Below are 24,347 nucleotides of genomic sequence, written 5' to 3' on the forward strand. Positions count from 1 at the left end.
CTCCTGTTTCGCTTAGCTGAACAGCCAATCAGAGAGATTCCTAGCCCCAACCGCGCCTGCGACGGCTCACGGCGATTCAACATGTGGAATCAGCCAAAAAAAGGCCAACTGGGGCCGACGGGTAGCGACGGAGAGCGACCAGAAGAGACCTAAACAAATGTTCTTGCCAAAATAAGTTTGTTTAAACTATCCAGTTAGTATTATAATAATTTTAATAAATATATGCAGATCTTATTTTGACAACCTCAGAGTAGACAAAGCCTCCCTGTTTGGCATCAGGTTTAAAAAAAAAAATTACTATACATTTTGACAATACTCAATAATGCCTCAAAGCAAACCGTTTTTGTTTTATTACACTAGATATTTGAAAATGAACCACTTACTTTTTCTTCAAAGTGGATGAAAGATGCAGCCTCAGGACCTAGGTATCTGACAAGACTGGAAACAACCGCTTTTCTTCTCTCTTCGCCCTGCAAACAAAAGGACAGCCTGTGCCAACATGGTACTTACATTACACTGGCTCATAACTCAGAAGTGTAACAGCAGGCTGCTGAAATATGAAAGCCTATTCTAGAAACGGATCCAAGCTGGACACAGGAACCAGCATTCAATTTAAATAATTCAGGCATGGTAAGCACACATTCCTGGTTGATTTTTTTGCGCATGGTGAGTAATCTACAGAGAAACTAAGGCCTTAGGGCCAAAAGGACACATCTTCATAAAACATACTGACAAATGTTGCAAAATTCCTCATCTGCATGTCACTTTACGTTTGCTCTCAGCCCAACTTGGTCGTGAAACTCATAGTTCCTGATTCTCCTCACAGAAATACAAGGATCATTTAAAGCACAGATGCCAAAGTGCTTTCAACGTTCAATTAATTCAAGAAAATGAAAAAAAAAAAACTCTTGAAATGTGCTGCATATCTGCTTACAACGATAAGCCATACCAATATGGCCACTGACATGTGAAGTGAATAACAGTCATTATCTCTTTACAGTGGCACCTGTCTGTGGGTGGGAAATACAAGGCAGCAGGTGGACATTTTATCCTCAAAGTTGATGTGTTGGAAGCAGAAACCATATACAAGGGTAAGGATGTGAGTAACTTTGACAAGGGCCTAATTCTGAAGGCTAGATGACTGGGTCAGAGAATCACCAAAAGCGAAGCTCTTGTATTTCTGGTCTGCAGTGGTCAGCACCTCCCAAAAGTGGTCCAAAGGCATTCAAGGCCAAGGTTCAATGATGCGCACATAAAGTGAACGCTAGCCCGTGTGGTCCAATCCAAAAGAGCCACTGGAGCATAAACTGCTGAAAGTTTATGCTGCTACTGATAGAGAGGTGTTAGAAACACACATTGCATTTCAGTTTGTTTGCCTTTTGGGCTGCGTAGCCACACACTGGTCAGGTTGCCCAAGCTAACCCCTGTAAACCACTTAAAGCAACTGCAATGGGCACGTGAGCATCAGAACTGGGAAACAGGTAAATGGAAGAAGGTGGCCTTGAGGAAGACGACAATGAGTTGACTTGGCCTCCAAATTCCCTCACAATGCTGTCAATTATTCAGATTCGTACATGCCATTTGGACCACAAAGTCTGATCTAAGGAGGCCCACCTCAAAGCTTACAGGAACTAATGTCTTGTTGGCTGATAACATGGCACACCAGAGGTCTGATGGCGTCAGGGCCAAAACAGCCCTTATAAGATCAGGACTATTTTTGGCCCAGACCTGACAAGTGAGGCGCCAAGTGTATAGTGTCAGCTAAACATTTTCAATATTACAGTAAATTGTAGAGAAATACCCAATGAACTATAACTCGACCTGTGAAGCAATCAATCAACTAACCTCAGCAAGTTTATTCCAAACAGGTTTGCAATGCAAGCAAAAACTGAAAAACAAAAGTATCCTTGGCTTAAACATTTTTACATTAATTTCCATCAGTTTAATAGCACACCGTGTCTTATTGTAAAAGTGATGTTGCCTGCCTCACATACACCAACATTGTTTTCCTCTGTTTAGTAGTGAGGCAGCAAGCAGGGGTTAATTATTTAGCAGCTTGTGCAGCACAGGACAGCAGGGAGACAGCAGCTCTGGAGCGCTGTAGCAAGTCAGGCTAATGACCAAATGCCAAAACAACACTAGAGACAATGCTTGATTTATTTATTTTTCAGGTAAGGGGAAAGCAATGGGACTAAATGGAAATGTCAACACTGGAGGTAACAAGGAAAATAAAGAGGTCAGGTTATGCAAAAAAAGTATGTGAGAGGAAGGGGGTTATAGCTGTCTGTGGCAATACGCAACTACTGGTAAAATATTTATAATGTAACCTTGTCAATCTACAACATAGCCATTAAGGCAAAACAAGTCTTCATTAATCAAACACCACATTTGTTATAGAAATGAATTAAGCAACAACTGCAAATGTGTAGATCTGAGGGTTTTCAAGGTCTACAGGAATACTTGTTCACCTGTATATTTAATAAAAGCCTTTTTTTATATTAAAGGCAAATAAATGACACTTGGAATAAATAAATAAAAACCTCTGCTTGATGAAAAAAGTATCTCTGAAAAAAAGTTTAACCTTCTGAACCATTAGGTGCAATTTTGGTAGACCTTTATAACTGACAGGAACACCCTACAGTAATTTTCAGTCCATATGCTGCACTTTTTAAGAGTTCAGTTGGTACATAAACTCACATGCCATTGGGTCGGGACCTATGAACAGCCCTTGACTGGCTTAGATCCTACTTAACAGACAATACTTTCTCAGTTGCAATTAACAACTCCTCATCCACCCCTGCTCAGCTCTCAATTGGGGGACCCCCAAGGCTCAGTCCTTGGACCCCTCCTATTTTCTCTTAACATGCTTTCTATAGGTAAAATTGTTCTTAAACACAACACTTTTGCGCAGATGACACCCAGTTATGCCTCCCTATTCATACCGATGACCAAAGACGACCCTCTGCTCTTGCCAAAATGTTGGGATGATATAAAAGGATGAATGGCCAATGAACGCCATTGCCTAGAGCCTCTAGATCAGTTACCCAGTAACATAAAGTAACAAAAAAAGTCTTGCTACTCAGGATTATTCATAAAATCAAGACATTCATACAATACAAAAACCTAAAAATAAATCATCCATGCCTTGATATCATCCAGACTCAATTATTTGTACTCCCATTATTTTGGTATAAATCAAGCCTCCATGCATCAATTACAACTTGTCCAGAATGCTGCAGGCATTCTGCCATCGAGACAAATTTAACAGGAACAAATCCCACCAATACTAGCTTCCCATCAGTTACATAATATACAAAATTATTCTGATTGCATACAAAACCCTTCGTGGCCTTGTTCCGACCTACATAATAGAACTCGTATTCCCCTACTGCCAGACCCCTCAGATCCACTTATCAGGAGCTACTAACCATCCCATGAGCACATTCAAAACTGTTCAGAGACCCAGACTCTGGAACAACCTCCCAATACATATTATAACTGCAGACTCTCTTGCTGCTTTAAAAAATGCCTCAAGACTTATAGTCCCTTGCCTTCACTTACAGCTGATACCCTACTTCACTTGACTTGCATCTTACCTTTATTCATTGAGAGCCTTCATCGTTTTGTGTATCATTCTGCATGTTTGAATGCACTGCGTGTGCAAGTCTGTGTGCATGTGTTCTTGTCTCTCTCTATGTATAGATGACTGCACTGTGGTTTTTCCATGTGTTATGATCATCTTTTAATTTCTCTGTTCTTAGATTCTCTTGGGAAGTTTCCTTTTATACTCACTGTACAGCACTTTGGTACAAACCTTGTTTGTTTTAAAGCACTCTATAAATAAATCTGACCTTGACATGCAATTTTCACACTGCTGCCCCTGAGCATTTTGTATAACACACTAACATCTTTTTGACAACGCTTTCTATGTTTGCTTTGACTCAACACGAGATGTTAACAGTGCTTACTAAAAACATGCATCAGCGATAGTACTTTGTGATGCTTAAAATCCAACTGCAGAATGTCATTCACTTATTTATCGTAATTGAGGGCAGTTGTCAGAAGCACAATTTGAAAACATTTCTCTATCATCTAACTTATGTCTTATAAAACTAACAGACCTTAGAGTTAAACTATGGAAAACTGTGACATCTCACAAGGAATCTTGCAAGATCAGGAATAGCTCATGATAATAGAATATGTCATCCCACCCACAGTTTAAGTGTAGATAAACCAGTTTATCTAAGCTCTCATCTTAAATACAACAGCCTGAAAATGGGAAACAAATGCATCAATTAGTTTGCTAGTGTTCCCTTTATAAGTATTATGAATTAGTGAGAGGACCAAAGCAAGAATACCAAAGCATCAGACTTTAGTCTGGATTTAACAAAGATGCAGTTAAATGAAGAATGTGCGACATTTTACATGTAAATATACAGCTGAAATCAAGAATATCCTCTGTAAATGTCTCTCTGAGTCATGACTGTCTACAATGAGTGAGAAGCCCGAGTCTTCTGAGTAGGCTACTTTAAGTTAGTACACAACTTATCTACTTAATAACTTTCACCCACTCAGTCGGTAAATTCAACCTAGTATACTAGTGATAGCTTGTTAAGCTTGCCAATAAGTTCAAAATGTAAGAAGAGTGTCTTCAAACAGTCCAGTTTAAAGGTAATTCACATTGTGTTGTGTTTCTGGTAACGGTGCACTCTGCATTGTTTACTCTGGCTGCAGTAAATAAAAGCTGACAAATGCCTGACAGTTTTCTTCTGATGTTATGTCAGCAATCAATCCCCCTTCTCCTTGATTTCTTTTCTGTCTGATTGACACTGACAAAATATCATCATTGTGAAACTGAAGGAAATCCGCCCTAGCGAAGTAGAACTTTAATCCCTGCACTTGTGAGAGTATGTGCAATCACATTTTTTAAGCCATTACCTCTCTTGAGCTCCACTGAGTAGCTTGCTCGCCGGCAATGAAGCCTACCAAGGCAGCATTACCGCTGAGGCTCGTGGCATCAAAGGTGACACAGAATGGACAGTTGGTGGAAGATCCTGCCACTATTTCTCCAGAGAGGCCTTTCTCCCTCCAGAAAGCCTGTGGAGTCACAGAGACAGTTCACAGCTAACACAGAACACAGCTACAAATCATATGTACAACAGTAACCTTCAGCCCTTTGCCTTTGGGTTTCTCCCTGAAGAGAATCAACTGCACTTAAAGGATAATTAGAACTTTATATGGGTGATAATTGTGGCAACAATAAATGATCTAGAAAATGATTTCAATTCAATTCTTCCTATGTGTTATGTGGTGTAGCTTTCTTGATTCTGCATTACAAAAATCCCTTCAACCTAAACAAGTTAGGCACCGTATCCATCTTGCATTTTTTCCGGGCAGAAAAGGGCTGGCTGTACGCTCAGGAGTGTCTGCATGAAGGGTTTGTGCTCTGAGAAGAAAAGTGCTACACGTCCGTCATGTCTCTATGACAACAGTTTGTTGACAATGGCTGCTGTATGGCCAACACGGCTTTGTTATTTTTTACTGCACGTTTTATATTTGAGATCGTTTTTTAACCCAGCAGACACGGAACAAATAGGATGTGAGTACAAGATTTGAACGGTAGGCGTCAAAACTACGGGGAATATCATACATTTTGAAAAGAGCGCCCGTGACGTCAACAGCACCTTTCTGAAAAGTTGAAAGATTTTCAACTTGAGCGCTCGGAGCGGCCACACAAAAATGGCAGAGTGCTTGTGAAAAGCTTTTCACCCAGTCGGCTACTTTCTGCTGCTAACGCTCTCTACCCATTGCAAACAACAGAAAAAAGATGCCGGCGCTTGGAAAAAAATACTGGGTGGACACGGGGCCTTAGAAGGTAAAAAGTATGTTGAGATTTCATGGCATTGAACTTTGATTAAGTGATGTCTTTATTTTAAAAATGTGAGAAAAAAAATAGCTGTTAAATGCAGAAATAAAACACAAGAGAGAACAGACAGAGCACTTTATATGCCACCCCTCCTATATTACATTTTACATGCCCCAAAAGGAGTAGGATTAAATTATCTTATCTTACCCCTTTATTCACAACTTATTTTCCATTTCTAATTACACACCTGTATTATAACCCCCCCATTACCAGAATATAAACAGTAGCCGAATACAGTTAACCTTTTTCAGAAACTTTGAATGTTTTATTATATGTTGTATGAAAATAGAAAAATATACAGTAACCCCCATAACATAAAAAAATAAATGACTGACAAGCCCTGATTATCAAACCTCTCCCTCAGCCCTGTACCGTGTAAAAATGGTTTCTTTATATTTCTTCTTAAACTACATTTTAATACTACACTGCTTCATATGGCCTTCTTGAATAAGGTGGTTTTGCCTTGAATAAACAAATGAATTCAGGTTTTGCTCATGGTCACTGTAAAAGTTCTCAACAGAGATTACCTGTTTAAAAAAAATAACTTGGGATTCAATACAAGACAAATAAAAAACTATCTAGCAAAGTAGAATACAAAAACATTCAAATTTTCTGAATACAAAAAAAAATCCCCTTTGCTTTCCCCTACATGCTTTGACGAAAAAGTCTTTCACCAATGTAAGCACTTTTTATGTCCTACTAATTAGTACTGAAAGGTGTGTATGCAGCAGAGAAGCAAAATAAGTACTACCCTTGAAAGCTGACATGTTTGGCAACTTGTCATCTCAAACAAACAGAAGTGTCAACACATCTCATACAGCTTTCCTTTCTGTAATGTAATTAACCTTTAATGCTGTTGAGGACGTAAGATACTTAAGGAAACAATAGTTTTCACTTTGCTAAATGCTGTCTTCATCAAGTAAATAAGGAATTCACTTGTACACAAAGAAGTGGATGAGTAAAAGAATCAAAGGCGGCAGCAGTTTCGCTTTCATTTCCCATTGAAGGGTAACATCATTGAAACCACCGCATTATATAAAAAAGTTTCCATGCAAGAAATATGTGCTATTTGTGTGCACATGTACCGTGGAGTTTAACTACACACTTACAGTAACACAATATAAACAAAATGAACAGCTAGTACAAGGTTCTATAATTTCAACAGAAAATGTGAAGACAATTTGATATTGCTTATAGCACCAAGCTGACGAATGTTGGAAAAATCATACCTGCATTTCTTCATTCCACTTGCAATGACTATTGTGAGTGTATATGCATGTGTGATGCATATGCATTCCTATTTGTAAACCTACATCTAAATGACTTTGAAATTGCACAATGCATGCATACTCGATCATAGAATAAATACTTTTCTTACTATTTCATTTATCTTTATTTTTTTTCTTTCGCGGTCTGACTCTACTTAAAAGCACAGTATGTAAATTCCGCCACCAGGGGGCTCTCAATCAAAACAAAAACAAAGACGACGCTCGAGGCTGGTGGGGAATCATGGGAGTTCCCTCTGCTTGTTAGTTTGAATAAAGGTTGCTTTAATTGTAAAAACTAACTTGATTTACAGTAACCAAAAAGCAGGTAAACAATGCTTGGTAACCCTATCCAAAGTATTGTTTTAGGAACAATCACAACACACCTGTTTTGCTGTATGATTTTGAACTACAAAAAAAACAGTAGCACTAGCAGTAGTAGAGGGAATGCTGTTGAATTATAAAGCATTCAGAACAACATTTAGAACTCTTGGCTGTTATTGTGTGTTTGTTTCAATTTGTTTCTTCAGCACATCTTGGCTGTCCTGCCAAAGAGAACTGTCAGGGAGGCCAATTTGTATGATCAACAAGCGTGAAGTTAAACAGCATATCTTCATCCAATTCTAGAGCTCAGACGGAATTCTGAGGAGAAGAAGCATTGCCTTGCAAACCCAATGAACAGCATGCTGGAGAGGACTGGAGCTCTGCAAACACACACAGTCACAGTGAGGATCCTGCCCTTGTCCAGGCTGTGTTAGCTCTCTACTTGGTCATAATTACTGGATACTGTTCAGGAAGACGTACTACATGGAATTTCTAACTCAAAACCGACTGTCATCGGTCACCTGAACTGTCAGCCCTCAACAATCCACCACTGGGATTGGACAGGTTTGCCTACAAACTGGGTCCCACAGGCTATTGAGTTTTCTGACTTCACATAAGCTCCACATAATGCAGAGAGGAAACAGCAGCTGTAGGTGTTGCCCTGGGAAATTACCCAACAATGGTAAACTTTGTCACAGGTTAGTGAAGACATGAATGTAATGCTAGGCCCAAGGCTACCTCTAAGGTCCTGGATCTTGCTTGGGAAAAGCTCATGCTTCTAGGATTGTGTCCCACTGCGAAGAAGATAATCCAAGGTAGGAAAGCAGACTTTGTGCTGAAAATGCAAAATCCTTCATCTTGCAAAAGTGATGTGACAAGAGCAATCCAGTGAACTGCTAAGTCAGCTCAGTGTTCTCTCTTTTTTACATACTAGTAAGGTGTCTGCTGCCATCTGCTATCAAAGTGTCTCATTTTCTCTGGCTGAAGCTTTTAGACGGAGGTTTGTTCATAGCTACTGTCTCCTGATTTTTTTTTTCTGACAGGGAGTAGAATGGCAGTTATCACAACTAAACTCAGTTTTACATTCTCTTCAGGAGGGATATCAGCAAATCACGATGTATTTAAAGAGTCTGTATCCACTGCACACTTCCTCCTATTATTTTTAAACCACACTGCGCTGCTGCTTACTCTAACCTCACGATAAAGTATTCAGCAAGGTCTACAACATGTCATTTCTGTGCAGCTCTTTTAGTACCATCTGTTTTCTCTTTGTGGAGTTTGCACTCCTACTAGCTACAGTACGGGAGTTGAGCTCTCAGCTTAATGTGAAAGTTCTGAAGTAGAACCACATCCCGCCAGTCTCTGTGCCAATCTCCGCTGGTCATTATGTTTCATTGGGGAGACTTTTCAATCACAAGAGCACTCCACAAGGTTTATTTATGGGAAATTCGTCAGTGTCAGCCTGGTCTGCCTCGCCATGTATCCAAGCTCAGGATGCAAAACGCAAATTGGTGAAAGAGAAAGAGGGGAATGACATGCGAGAAAGGAGCAAGCTGTGACCTCCAGGGTTAAAAAAAGAAGCAAAATCCTGCAGTTAGTTGAGTGTCCGCTTGAGGCTGGCTCCAGGAGCCCTGAAGGTCATATACACAACACATTCAAAAATGCCCATTTTTACAGCAGAAATTAAAATGTTTACAGCCTGGAACAAAAAAAAATATTGGTCTGATAGGTTATTTTCCTCACTGACACACACTGTACATTTAGATTTTCTGAACAATACATGTATCTATAGTTAAGCGCGTAGCTGACCTTGACTCGTGTTTTGACAGTTGAAATGATTTCCAGTCTGTCATTGCATATCATGTTATTATCGTTATTATTATGTCAGAATTGCTAGGAGTCTTGTCTCGTGTTGTTGCTCTAGGTTTGGTCTCTGAAAATTATATCATAAAAAGACCTGTCAGAGCTGATTTGTAGTAAGGTTGAGTTCACTTTTGTTGTGATTTGGTCCTTTATAATTAAAGACAATGACACATTTAATAGTAGCTGAGATCATACAGCACTTTTCACAAACAGAAATTCATTAGACAAAAAAAAACAGGTATCTGCAATACAAACAAGACACCTGTGCCCAAGCAAAGGACAAGTGCCCTGAAAATAAATTCCCCATCCAAACCACAAAAAGACAAAAGGACAATAAGAAGAGTCTGCAAAGAAAAAGATGGAAAGAGAAGAGGGAAGGCAGAGCCAGGGCGAGAGGCCACTTGAGGCTGCCCGGTCTACCTTCCCCCTGCTCCCCAATCCTCACAAGATAAGAGAGAATGTTAGAAAGAGGACAGAGTCGGGGCAGAGCCATAGTGAGTGTGTCCCCTTATGATGGCTGCCATTGTTTCTGCAAATGAAGGCTGTATGACTGCAGTGTTCAGAAATACTATAATGAACTTTGGAGATTGTAGAATTTGAGGTCTTTTACCATGTGATGACCATTCAAAGTAGTTTGGCCAAAAGGCATTTCATAATATATATTTTTTATCAAAGTGTTCTACAAATTTGAGGATCTATTGTACACCCAGCGCAAAGTGTACTTAACTCCTGACAGAGTTATAATTTTAACATCCAGCGCTCACATTGTTTAAACAGCAAATGAACTAGCGCACCCGTTAGTGCCTTAATGGTAAATGGACTTGAGCTTGCATAGTGCTTTTCTAGTCTTCTGACTACTCAAAGCGCTTTCACACCACATGTCACACCTACACATTCACGCCCTTTCACACCCTGATGGCAGAGGCTGCTATGTAAAGTGACCATCAGTAATAACTAATCCCATTCATACACTTCTATAAACCACAGACGAGGCAGCGGAAGCAACTTGGGGTTAAGTGTCTTGCCCAAGGACACATCGAACATTTGGATGCAGTAGCTTGGAATCAAACCCTCAACCTTCCGGTTGAAAAACAACCGACTCTACCAACTGAGCCACATTTTTAAGCCTAGGGCTTCACTTCACTTTACTGTAGACCAGGTTTTAGGTGGTTTTAAATATGGCTGGGAATCTTTGGGTGTCTCACAATTCGATTTTGATTCTTGGTGTCAAGATTCGATTCAGAATCGATTTTCGATTAAAAATGATTCTGGATTCATGGATCCATGGATTCAAAGTTTATTTATGAATTAGTACATACTTCAGGATCTGCTCTATTTGGCATTCTACCTAGTTAAAGAGCTAGCCTTAGCACTTAGCAGGGAGTGGCTGATTAGACAAAAAAAGATTTTTGGACGTTAAGAATCAATTTAAATCTCACAAGATAAGAATCTTGATTTTTACATAAATCATTGTTTTTCCCCACCTCTAATATAAAGGTCTTTTCTTTGTCCATTCTAAAAGAAACAATCAGATCTATGATGAAAATCTGATCCGATTTGAACTATGGGATATGTGATCCATAACACCGCTAAAACAGAGTGGCTCAGTTGCATACAAGTTGAGAGACATCACAGTGTTGTACCTTTGCAGTAAATGAGGTTTGTTTTATGCTTATTATGGAAATGGACCTGGTTGTTTTTTAAATGTTCTATTAAGAATTGTTTCAAGGTAAGGTAAACTGAGAAAATAAAAAGGAAATGCCACAGTGCTGGTAAAAATCATGATTGACCCACAAGGCAAAGACAACAACCATGTTTCCTGCATATATTGAGTAGTCTATCACCACACTATTTTGAGACACTGATAAATAAGAAGTGTTTTTAGAGAAACATGTTGGTTGAAAGCTTTTACAAGGTCCTGTTCATACAACTCAAAGGACCTTTGCCGAGGTGAGTTTCATGCAGACCAGTGAACTTTGTTATGCACAACTGGCCCCTAAAATGCCTTTTAACATGCCTGAGTTGGGAGGGAATATGGTAGTTTTTTTTTCACACATGTATTACTTAGCTATGGCATATTTAATTGTATTACGCAAGAAAGGAATAATAACGCTAGAATAAGTTAAAACTGACACTGCCAGATTCACTTAAAAATGTAATATAATTGGATCTAGAAATCAAATCTTGGGTCACATATTTACGTATCAGAAATCAAAGAAAATCAGACCTTCAGTAAGAGTTATATAACAGTATCAGGGTGGAGACAAGATTGTTCTGTGGCTTTTGAGGTTGTTAAAGGGCTTTTTGAAATGCCCAGTGGTGCTGAAAAAAATACTTGTTATACATATATTTTGAAATCACAACAGCCATAGCAACGGGCTGAAGCACAGTAAGTGGCTCAATCCAAATGTTCACTCGCAGGATTTTCAGAATAGCTATTGTTCATTCTGGCTCTACGTCAGTGGCTTACTGGGACACTTCATGTAAGGGGGGTATTGTTACTACATTTCTTTCAATTGAGCTTTTCCTGCTTTCGACAAGTGAAAAAAACAGTTGCCATCAGTTTGAGCAGTGCTAGGTAAAATTATCTTTGGAAATTGTCTTTACAAACAGCTGCTTAAAAGATTAAAAACACTCGAAATAAAAAAAATCCAATGTCTTTTATATGGCTAATATTATGCACTCAAAAGAAAACTCTCACATGCCCTGTACACAAGAGCTTATTGGAACACTTGTCCATATCCATTTTGACAACACTAGATGATAAGATGCAACAAATTACAAATACCTTGGCCTTAACACTTCATATGCAAGAGCTCAAGCATGATAAATAATCCAAGTGGAGATTTATAAGCAGTCAAAAGTAATGCTTAAGCCTACATTTTGATCAAAATCTTGCCACCACAATGTCTAATCTGTACTAGTACACTTTCATCTGTGTGGCAATGACATTTTTGGACCAAAACCAAATACTAAATTTGACAAATTGGTGAAAATCATTCACAGACTGTTTCCACTCCAGGTCCTGTATGAACATCCTGCATGTCCCGAGGAAATAGCCAAACAATATGAGCAGAGCACAGCTTGGTCCCCACAGATAAGGGTTCAATTAAATTTTACAATCACCCAAATTTATGTAACCCCTTAGCCCTAACCTGCCAAGAGCTGAAGAGACGATTCGTGTTAGCCAGACAGTCCTGAAGCCTTCTGCACAAAGCCCAACATGTCCCAGTCAGCCTCAGGGTAGCCAGTCCATTTCAAATTTGTAACAATCAGGTTTAAAAATGTATTGCATAATGGAAAGAAATGACCAAAACACAGTAAATTACAATGTCATCAGGCCCTTAAAAGATAATTAGCGCTAGCAATTGTTTGAACTTCACAAAAACTAGAAAACACATAAAAGTCCTCATAATGTACCAACACAGTAAACAGTCTACTTTTAGAATAAGGGTGGCCATGAACAGAGCAGGCTGCCACAGGAGGAGGCACTCTGCTCATAATAAGACAGAGTCCAGGAAGAGATAAAGGACCACTTTACAAAAAACAAACGACATTTTTCAAAAACCGGAACAATCCTAAAATTGAGTTTAAAAAACAAACAGAAAACGTTATTTCTCCATTTTCTGGAAGATAACATTCTAAATACTCACAAGCCCTTGGCTGAGCGTTACTGTGGTTGGGTTTTCCCTGGTTAACTAGAGTGTTGCCTTTCTAGGACTGCAAGTAACAGGGAGTAAGACTCTGACTGTTGTTTGTAAGTATGCACCTTACGGCAGTACAGAGTATGCAAGGCAAGGCCAGTTTATTTATATTGCACATTTCAACAAGGCAATTAAACATGCTTCACACAACATCAAAAGCACTATGACAGATGCTATGCAGGCTTCTTTGGGTCACTGGGGGCATTCCTGGTAAGGGTTTCACCTGGGGACTCCATAGTTCTGCATGGGGGACTTCAATGCGCACGTGGGCAATGATGGAGAGACCTGAATGGGGGTTGATTGGGAAAAACAGCAGAGAGCAGCAGAGCTGTCAATTCATCCCCACAAGGTGGTAAGTTGGATCAGTTGGGAGGGGGCTGCCAGACAGACTTGGTAAACCTAAACGTGTAGTGTGTGTGATCTGGTAATGTTTGGCTGAGGCCCCTGTCTGTGATGTCTTTAACTCCCACCTCTGGAAGAAATTCTCATGTATCCCGGGGGAGGTTAGGGACATGGAGTCTAAGTGGTCCATGTTCAAAGCCTCCATTGTGGAAGTGGCTGCTAGAAGTTGCTGCAGTGCCTGTCATGGCAGCAACTTAAGAATCCGCTGGTCGACACCAGTGGGAAAGGTAGTTGTCAGGCTGAAGAAAGAGCTTGGCTTGCCAAGGGGTCTCAGAAGATGCTAACAGGTATTAGGCGGCTCTGAGGGAAGGCTATGAACAAGGATTTTCGGTTGACCCCAAAGATGTTCTGGCAAACTGTCAGACAAGTCAGGAGGGGTAAGCAGGGACTTGCTCAGGCAGTTTTCAGCAGGAGTGGAGAACTGCTGACCCGGACTGGGGACATCGTCAAGCGGTGGAACATACACCTGAACCCAACCAAAACATCCTCTGATGAGGAGGCAGAGTCTGATGACCCAGGGGAAGCCTCTTCGAAATCCTTGGAAGAGGTTACTGAGGTAGGCAAAAAGCTTCTCAGTGACAGGGCACCAGGTGTAGATGAGATTCACCCTGAGATGCTGAAGACTCTGGACATTGTTGGGCTATCTTGTTTGACAGTGTCTCATGGAGGTCTCGGAGGCTGCCTGTGAAATGGCAGACCGGTGGTGGTTCCCATTTTTAAAAGGGAAAAAAAAAGGTTCCAATTTCACAATCACCACTGTGGCAGACATAGTCCAGACAGGCACAAAAGAAGAGAGAAACTGAATCAGACAAATAAAACTTTATATTAGTGACCAATATTTTCATTTGGTTATTGGGATCTAAATGCATCTTGGACAAACACCAAGGCTCAGATCTAATAAGTGTCTGCGTGAGCAGATTATTATTTTGTCTTCATTACAGTAGACATATTTAATCTACTAACAAGGTGAAAGCATTTTGTTAATTAATTGTGTGGTTGTAAAGTGCAAAGTGGAAAATATTTAACAAATCAAATCCTTCCTGCCAGAAGCTCCACTGTACAAAGTCTACAGCAGTCTGCCACAGGCTTCCTCTGCTATGAAGGAGGTAAATAAATACATGTCTGAAAATATTTTCCCCTCACTTCGGCTGGTGGCAATACTGTGAAACATTGTTGCATTACCAATAGAAGCAAACACTTCTCCCTGGGAGAATGATTTCATGTCATAAATGCCTGAAAAGTCGTTCTTTTATTTTATCCCCCGCTATTCAGTCAAGTTGCAATTGCCAATATTCTCATTTAAACCATTTTCATGAATTGAAAATAACCTCAGTACCTGCAACCCATGCATGAGCAGAGCCCATGCAACAATCAAGTGTGAAGCTGCGGTTACTTGCCAACCGCGACAGCAGCACTTCCAAATTGCTTTTGTTAAAGGGGCCTTGTACTGTAACAAGTAAATATTGACAAGCATATTATGTGATAAAATGTTTATTTTTTCTAGTTTTATTGAGTTCTCCAATCAACACCTGAAAAATAACGTTTCTAATGTTGCAGAAATAATGGTTTCACAGAACAACCCCTTCCAAATATGACCAATTTGATAACCCAGCAAAGGCAACATTTACCATAAACTGTGTTTAGTTCATTTTTTCCAAATGTCACATGTTGATGACAAATATATGTAAAAGCTGCAACAACTGTTAAGAAGACAAAGACTGATTGTTTAGAACGATTGCTTCTGTATTGGTATCAACATGATTCATGTAAATGTCTGTTCTATTGTGATTCATCTGCTGTTACTCACCGTCTGGTAGGTAATAATGAATTTTATCATGTGGCCCACAGGCATGTTCTGGGTAAGGAATTCTCTCTGGCTGGGCAGGGCTGGCTGGTACTGGATCTTTGCTGTAGGGAAAACAACAGAAGACCATAAATCTCAAAAAAACGGCACGCTCTGTTTAGTTCAATTTAATCCACCTTTCCCAAGTCTCACCTGATGTAGTATCTATGTACAAAATAGATGACATATCTTTGCTTTTTTTAGGAGAGAGAGAGTGAAAGAGGGGAATAAAAATGAAGACTGATAGCACTCTTGAGTCAATGTCTATCGATCAGGACGGTTTTATCTTGAGTCATTGACCAGCATAAATGGCCTTGAAAAAATCCCTATGACCTAATACTTCTCCGGCTACAGGTGCGCACCGGAGTACTAATCGCACTATTACATTTGTAAAAGCTCCATCTCACTAATGTGAGAGCAGTCAAGTAACTTCATCAGTACCGTTGGAGGTAGAGTATGTCATGCATGCAGAGAAGCCAGGCTGACTCTGTGCCTTCTCTGGCAAGTGAAGCAACATCTGGCCTGAAGCCAGGCTTTTAACGAATGAACCAGTGGAAGATGTGAAACATCATTTAGAAACTGTCAGGAGACTGTCAGCAACCTCAAAATAATGCCCTTAATGCTAAACAAAATTGATGAGCCTAAAGCCGTAAAATTGAAAAACAGCGACATGATAAGTGGCTCCGAACTAATTTGACATGGTCACTTAGACGTTCAAATGACAGCACTGTACACATGACATAAGAGCTGTCAAGTGGTGTCATATCCATTATGCTACTTGTTTTGAAACCGCAGCCTTCTAAGTTGATAGCAGGAAATGCCTTCTACCTCATTATTTGTCAGGCAAACATTAAATCATTGATGGCTAAATGAGGCATATTCCGGCACATTATTCTTTTGAACACCAAAGTGCTCTACAGTGACAACACTGTCATCCACTTCCAAATGCACAAATCTGATGTGACACTTTTGAGGAACTCAGTATCACGCTGAAATCAAAATGACGTGAATAAACAGGTTCAATGGGATAACAGTTGTAACTAAACAACATAGGAGTACGCACATGAATAAGGTTCTGTGGGCTCTTAGGTTGCTGGCGGATAGATAGGGGTTGAGTGCTACTTGTGAACAGTCTAAGACATTTACAGAAGTTTTAAAATAAGACATTTTTTTGTGTTTTCTTTCTTGGATACAGCCATTTTTAGACTTGTATTTTTGAAGTAGCTGACATTTTGGTGGCCTTGATTGCAAACCCATATTTACAACAGGACATGGAAATCCCAAGATGGAGAAATTATAAATTTTTTTGAATCCGTTGTATTATTTTTGGGTTTATGGAGGGATTTATGAGGACATTGGGAGTTTAGCAAATTGACAGTTTTTGCCAAACAAGCAGCATGGCTCGTATCAAAGAGTTGGTTGGTTTTTCTTAACAACTTTTGGATGGATAGTCATAACATTTTCCAAAAACCCCATGACTTTTCCTCTTGTCCCACCATAAAGTTGATATTTGTTGTAAACATCGACATATTTTATTGGTGGACTGAAGAAGAATTGAAGTGATCATGATATTTCCTTGCCTTTTTCTTGCAACCATATTGAAGCCTCCGCTCTCCCCCAGCGCACCACCAAACCCTCTCCACTCAGAAGGCACCATAAGTTAACACCATTAAGAACAAGCGGCGGACAAAATTGTACTCGGCTCGAGCTGCAATTGCCTGTGGCCTGCATTGTTGTGTTAGCAGGCTAACGTTAACACGCTTTAGTTAGCCCGTAGCTTCAAATTGCATTTAAATTGACACAGCATGACTGTGATCTAAAAACATGTACTATAAGCAGTGAGTAGGCTGTGTTATTGTTCTTTTCTCTAGTCCTTGACTAAAACAGCTTTAATACACAAGGGGATGAGCCGACTGGCCGTCCCGTCCATGTAAACACAATGTAAATACGGCTCAGACCACAACACAGCTGAGGGACTCGCAGGTCTCACTCATTGTAGACATTTAACCAGGCTTTAAACATCCATCAGTTCCTTAAGAGTCCATATGTGATGAGCTGGGATTAAATGAAGTGTTTGTCATGAGGATTAAGTATATAATGTTGAGCATACATTTAATAAAAAAAGTATAATGGGGTGACGGGATAGATTTCCAAATTAAGGAAGCCATACACAAACAGAAATCAAGACATTTCATTTCACTCCTTATTTAAGTCGGTATCTTGGGATAACAACAGTGTTTTCTCATGGGATACACTCATGCAACCTCTATGCTGCTAATCGGTATCCTGAACCAGTAGAGTCACTGCCTTAAAGTTTGCCCACAAAGGATAACTAAAGAAGGTCAAACAAGGACAGGGCTTATCCTTTGACCAGACGTAGAAAATTATAGAGAGTTCCCTCTAAAAGAAGCCTACACAATCCCCATCTGTTTCTGATCTCTGGAGTACTCTAATCTGACAGTCATCAGGCTGCTTTGTGCATCATTCTGTCATCTTGGGAAAAAACAGCTGCAAGTTCAAGGGCTCAAATGGAGCATTGTGGAGCAATCAGCACGACTGCTGGTTTATGACCATTCAAACTCTGATGTCTAATAACACTGCTGCCCCCCACAGTTGTTTCCTTTCAGTCTACCCATCTGGAAATCTGTCTTAATCTCCCTGTCGACTTTGAAATTGTGTTGACATTTACTCCTCTCTCACTTTTTTTTTCCCAGAATGCCCCCCGGGAGTCGGGACAACGTTGACCTTGTTACCCCATTTTCCCTCTCACCTGCGAGTGATATCAGTTTTATAGGATGTTATAAATATCTATTGTTTTCTAAATCTGAATTTTAATGCGCAACCCACAGGCACTCTCAGTGTCTCAGACTGTAAGGAGGACAAGAAAAGGAAAACATGAAAAACCACTCAAATTAAGACGTCACATCAAAGGGATGATGACTCAGAGATGCAGTTCTTGACTGGCGATTTATAGAGAGTGATGCAAAGACACTTTGAAAAAAAAAAAATGAAAATAGCTTAAGCTTGCTGGAGCAGAGGTGTTGTTGTTTGGCACACTGTGAGATAAAATAATCTCTTTCAACCTTGTAAACCAATACACAAGTGCAAAGTATGGGATCTAACTACCTGTTGTGGAGAAGATGAGAAGTTATTACACACACAACCTGTGTGGCACAGATAACACTTATGTGAAAGAGAGAAAAAGCCTTCAGGATGGGTTTTAAGATGGTACGTGTGCGATAATGGTCCGATGCTATTTAGTCAAATATATCAAGTAACCTCTCATGGTGTGCAAGGTGTCTGCTCTGTCTGTTTACTGAGAAAAGAGGTAGACTTTTCAAAGCTCTAGATCTTCACATACGTAGCCCACAAAGTGGCTCAGGCAAGCTGCACAACACAATCCCAGCCAATTAGCAACAGTTAGCGCTTGTAGACTGCACTCTGCTGCAGGTTCCTCTCCTCATCCTCGCCTGCAAAGAACTGAGATACATAAAAATAAACCCCTATTGAAACTAACATACCCTGAAGCAAATTGGACCCAAGCATACGGCTTGTTTATTGTTCACGCTTAAGAGTCCTTTAAGAATGAACAATAAACAAGCTGTATGATGGGGTCCTTTCACTGGAAATGTGCATCATTGAATAAGGTGGGCGGAACCTCTCTTGAAGCACTGCAGGGAGGGATGTATTTGTTTGGTCGTTGAGTTAGGATATTAAATTACTTCCTCCAGAATCACCACATCTTTATTTTTCCTAAACTCCTTTTTTTTTATTTTAAATAAAGATGATATAACCTCTTTTACCATATCTTAAGACAGCAATCCATCCAAGAAGGTCGATAAAAATAATTGGGGAAACTACCGACAGATGGAAAAAAAAATCAAAGAAAATAGCCCACAGTGTCATTAATCTATAAGGCCATCAGAGATAGGCGGAACAATTCAGCAACCACTTAATCCAAATGTGAAAGATTGAGTCAAGGTATCTAAGAGAATGTTGCATTACTGATCTTTTATTGAATTATGCCAGTAGCCCCTTGACACTTATTGAAATTGAAGGCAAGGTAGAAGCAGAAGACACCATCCCCCATCTCTCCATCACACACTGTATGGAGGACATTAACTAATGATTTCTGCAGGACTTATAGAGAGGGTGATTCTGTCGGCAAACATGGATCCCAGTTATTTGGTTTTAATGTCTCATAAATTAATTGTTAGTAGACAGGTGAAGTGGTGTGAGTGAAGAGACAAGGAGTTAAAAGTAATCCATTAAAATAAAAAAACACAATTTCTAATAAACGTGATATGATATCTTTTCTCCTATACGCCTTTACTCCAAATGTGAGACATATATTATTTATAACCCTGCCTAGTGAGAGTCATTTCAGTCTACCTGCACAGCAGCTGCCCTGTTTGGGACATCTGTGTCACCTGTAAGAACACCGTCCCATTGTCATTTCTCATCATTGTCATGTGAAAAGCATTCCCTCAAAGATTTCCTGGTCATAGCTGGGTTATACATGTTTAGCCCGAGATGTAGTTCTTATGCTGTGCTGATCAAGGCTGCAAGCCAGATGCTCTGCCACACAGGGAAGAAGTAGAGAATTGTTGTGTCTTCCACAGAGTGCAGGTTCACTCAGGTCTTTTGATCTGATCATTCAAGTCCGCAACTTTTTTATTTTTTTTGGGGGGGGGTCAGCTGTATTTATTATCCGAACATTGAAAGCCTTTGTGAGGAGTTTTTAACTGGTTATGAAACAGACTGAAACTAATGTTGATGCTTCTTTATGAGTTACATAAGCAAACAAAGCCATGACTACGGGATGGACAATTTCTGTACCATGATTCTGATCCCTATAACCACCGCCATGGGGGTAGTTGTCAGAAGAGACGATTCATAACATGCTGAAGAGACACCGTTTGCTTCTCAGTTTCCACAGCAAAGATTCAAAATTGGGTTAGGGTTCGGAAAGATTGCTGTGGGGAGTTCATGTCAAAAAACACAATGTTTCCATAGAGGACAACATTAGCAAAAAGATAAGAAGAAAAACTGCTTTGTCAACAGTGGTGGTAAATTTGACACAAACTGAAATATCCTTACAGGAGCTTTAACAACACGATAAAGGTGACTAAAAAATGCTTGAAAGAAAAGATATTGAAGGAGAGCTGTGCATGTTTGATGGACTTTATTTCCAACACTGCAGGAGAGACACCACTGTCATGTAAATCTAATCAAACCAAACCACCCACAGTCCAGGGCAGGCAGATTAATTATAGTTTTGAGGTGTAAGTCACAATGCATTTATGATAGGGAGTTCTTTCAAACTTTAGTTTTGATTCCTAATGCTTTACTTTGTTTTCAAAAATATCTTGACAAAACAAAACTGTTCTGCAGATATGGATGCAGTTAAATAATTGCAGCAGGGCTAAGCCCTCTGTTTCTTATATAAAACATATGACTAAATTGTTCTTTAAATAACTTGGAAAAAAGGCCAAGAACACCATCAAATAACTTCATTTTTGTTCTTTTGTATTTTCCAATTTTGTGGATTCTAGAGTAGCAACTGGATCTAATTGTTACAAGCACCAGTGGTTTCACATTAGGGACCCGGGCGATCTTTGGCACGATTCATGTGTATTTGAGAACGACTCACAGAAGATGTGAATTCAACCCTTCTCAAACAGGGAAGTGGGCCGCTATATGTCGTAATTCTTAACAGCTCCTGTCGCTTCAAAAATCGTTGTTTCCGTGCAGCAAGGGTCTGTTTCATCCTCTGAACGGTAGATGAGGAAGCAGGAAGAGGGTTGTTGTTGCTGTGGTTGCTTTTTCTTCTTTCTGCTTCTTGGCAGATGGAGAAAAGCGCAATCAATGTCTAATTTATTATTATTATTATTATTATTATTATTATTAAACTGCCACCTGCTGTATCGGACTTTGTCCATAACAGAGTGTTCCTAGGCATGGAACAATGTAACCAATGTGAACGCAGTCCAGCGGGGGGAGGGGGGAGCAATAATGTTCGGGCACAGTGGAAACGCACTAAATGCAATTTCTTTAAATTGGCTTATATTTAACAGCCCAAACACTTCACTTCTATAGTGTAAATGAGTGACAGAGGTCATGGCCTGCCCCTTTGTTCGCTGATCATACAGGCCACCGACTTTTGACCAATGACACATTTGTAGTTTTACAGACAGAAGAAATGCTAAGTTATTAACTTAGCATCTCCTCACTTAAGATTTATTTTATTTTTCATTTTTATGTAAAATAGAATGTTTCTAAAGACGGCAATTGTGATGCTAAATCTGTATTCCAATGAAAGCTAATACAACAAGACAGATCGCCTGGTACATCGCTGAAATTGCGCCCCCAAAGGAAGAAAAAAAATGCACCAACTGCCACTGGGTGGAAGTCATATATTAAACTATTTCACCATAATAAAGGCAATCCATTGGAGAACCATTTCTGTATTCGTAGTAAAATGCCACAAATAAAAAGGATCCACAACATGTGTAGATTTGATAAATATTTGATTGAAACATTTTGTCTTGAATTCCTTTAACTTAAAATTCCATGATATCAATGTGAGTATTAGTCTCAAACTCTCATTAGCCTCAGTCTCCCCAGAGAAGTGATAACAGCTCTGGTTGTCCTTTAAAAAGATTCACATTTTCACTGGTGAACAAAGCTATACAAGGTCCCATGTGCTATATTTGTTCACTCATAATTGCACATCAGGAAACATGTAAATACTTTCACATACAGAAAGCTGAATTAATTTCCATAGATTTGAAACTCATCAAGATAAAAATCCCACTGCGTTACTTATCATCACAATCACTTCAGCTCCCACTTTGTGTTTAATCCTTCAATTAGGCTCCATTAGTTTCACTCAGAGCACAGCAAAAACTGGCCTACAATCCTGGCTCACAGTGTTAGCTGGCAAATCAATGCTAATGATACCAAAGCTGTGGACTAGACGGTGAGAGGCAGATTTAATAGTTTCCTCACCGCTGACCAACCCTACTGTCATTATGGCAGCTCCTCCTCCATGAGAAGATAGACAGCAATATCAGATAAAGAGTTGCTTGGCTGCTTGTAAAGCTTTTAGGCTGATAAAATCCCCCTCTAGTCAGGTGCTCCAACTTTAAAGAGTTAGGTCAAAACTTCAGTTTGGACCACTTAAACACACAAACACATGTAGACACATGTGTAAACACACTGGGAAAGTTGGGAAAGAGACTCCGTACTTGATGAAGAGGGACGGAAAAAGACATTGCAATAAAATGTTTATTTAGGAACTGCAGAGCTGTCTCTGTAACCATCTCTGAATATAAGCCTGTATGCCTAATTGCATTATATCCCAACTGCCTGCTGTGAAGGCTTAATTAGGATTTCTTTTGTCATGCAGTCTCAGAATGAATAAACATGGGAACCTACTTACCAACTAAAACATGCATATACTTCTTCAACCATATCTCCAAGAGTCAACACAAAGCCAGAGCTCTCATCTCCAAGTTCATTCTTTCATGCACAACAATCTCATATGCCGTGAAACCAAACAGTTCATAAATCATTGAGTTAAGGGGGAGAGGTGGTAACAAAAAACAGGGGGGGTTGTGACGGGACTCATGAGAAAAGATGGATGGATGAATAGGGAGATAAATTCAGGAGCCAAGAACAGGACTAACGTGATATACTGGGGAACACACAGCTCATACCTAGCATTTTTTTTGTTAGTGTGTGTGTGTGAAGACATCGTTTGATGCCACATACCCCATTGAAGTCCAGAAAGTAGTCGTTTTTAATATTCATTCCTCCATCCACCCCTTCATTGATTCAGTGCTAGTGAACTAACTAGGAATGGCAGAAACATGAACAAGAGAAAAGCCAAACGCTGCTTTACACTTCTAGTGTCCAAGTGAGGATTGGAATCATCTAGAGTCATCATCATCTGTCCCGCTGGCTGCATTAAGCACTCTTTTTTCCTCCCCCACTAACTGGAAAGCCGCTCGGGTTTGCCCACCTCCAGAAAATTCAAACGAAAACATGTCACACGGATGACATCAAGGAGTGATCCTCTCTTTAATCTATCTCTGACTCCTTTTGGAAGAAGGCGACGTCTCAATCACTGGCCTGACTTTGGCTTTTGAAAGTCCCCGTCAGTCTTCCCACACTGATTTAGGGCCAAAGCGTGGCACTATGGCATCCGAGCCAGAGCAATCCATGCTGCATAATTCAACACCGCTCTCAAACCTGTCTCATTAAGGAACCTGGCTCTGGTCCATGGCTCAGAGTACGAGGCTTTGAGTGACAGATCTGTTGCCAGCTCAGTACAAACAGGCACAGACCCACAGTAAGTCCGAGCTTTCTTCACCACCTTCGTAACCTAGTCCTGGTTCCAGTCTTAACACCAACCCCAGTCTTAAACATTTAAATCAGTCACAACTCAAAGTCAACACTATTTTACCATGCAAGTTGATTGCAAGTTGGAATGCAGGATTTTTTCACCCTGACCAAGAAAAGAAAATAACCTGCATGCACAACATGATCTAAAAACGCACATGGCTGACCACACATTGTAATGAATGCGGTTGAATAATAAAAAAAAAAGTGTATTTTTTAACTTGGGATGTTTTAAAAGGCGATGGAAGTTGGTTCAATTAAAACTTTCTGGTTGGTGTGAACAGAGAGCATTTTACTGCAGGGGTCCATGTTCCTCTCTCATTGGTAGCTCCATGACAGAGAGGTCGTTAATGACGTGTTTTTCACTTTCAACTTCCCACTGCCCAACATAACAAGTGCAGCACGAGCCCCCTGTTAAAACTTTCGCCTTCACGTTTTTGTCCTTGCAAAAGTTAAAGAGTTCAACCAATTCCTCCCATGGGACTGACCAAAGGCAGAATTTACTCCAGCTGAAGTTTCAGTGCAACACCGAAAAAGTAGGTTTTGGGAAAATCAATGCTTTATCTGCATGGATGCACGGTTTGCCACGTTTGACGGACATGGTGAGAAAGGAG

General features: G+C 40.0%; 1 protein-coding gene across 2 annotated transcripts in view; it reads right to left on the minus strand.

The window, feature by feature from the left end:
* The window catches only part of si:ch211-127i16.2 (probable flavin-containing monoamine oxidase A), a 50,185-nt gene that overhangs the window by 14,973 nt on the left and 10,865 nt on the right, over positions 1-24,347 (minus strand). Inside the window, exons 8-10 of one of the 2 annotated variants that reach the window (XM_061062000.1) lie at positions 15,292-15,392; positions 4,939-5,097; positions 384-470 (exon numbers count right to left, since the gene is read on the minus strand). In XM_061062000.1, the coding sequence (XP_060917983.1) occupies positions 384-470; positions 4,939-5,097; positions 15,292-15,392 (347 nt within the window). The remainder of the gene's footprint in view (positions 1-383; positions 471-4,938; positions 5,098-15,291; positions 15,393-24,347) is intronic. The other variant, XM_061062001.1, reaches the window with a different exon arrangement.

This window comes from Labrus mixtus, chromosome 17 (assembly GCF_963584025.1).
Source record: "Labrus mixtus chromosome 17, fLabMix1.1, whole genome shotgun sequence".
Classification (NCBI taxonomy): Eukaryota; Metazoa; Chordata; class Actinopteri; order Labriformes; family Labridae; genus Labrus; species Labrus mixtus.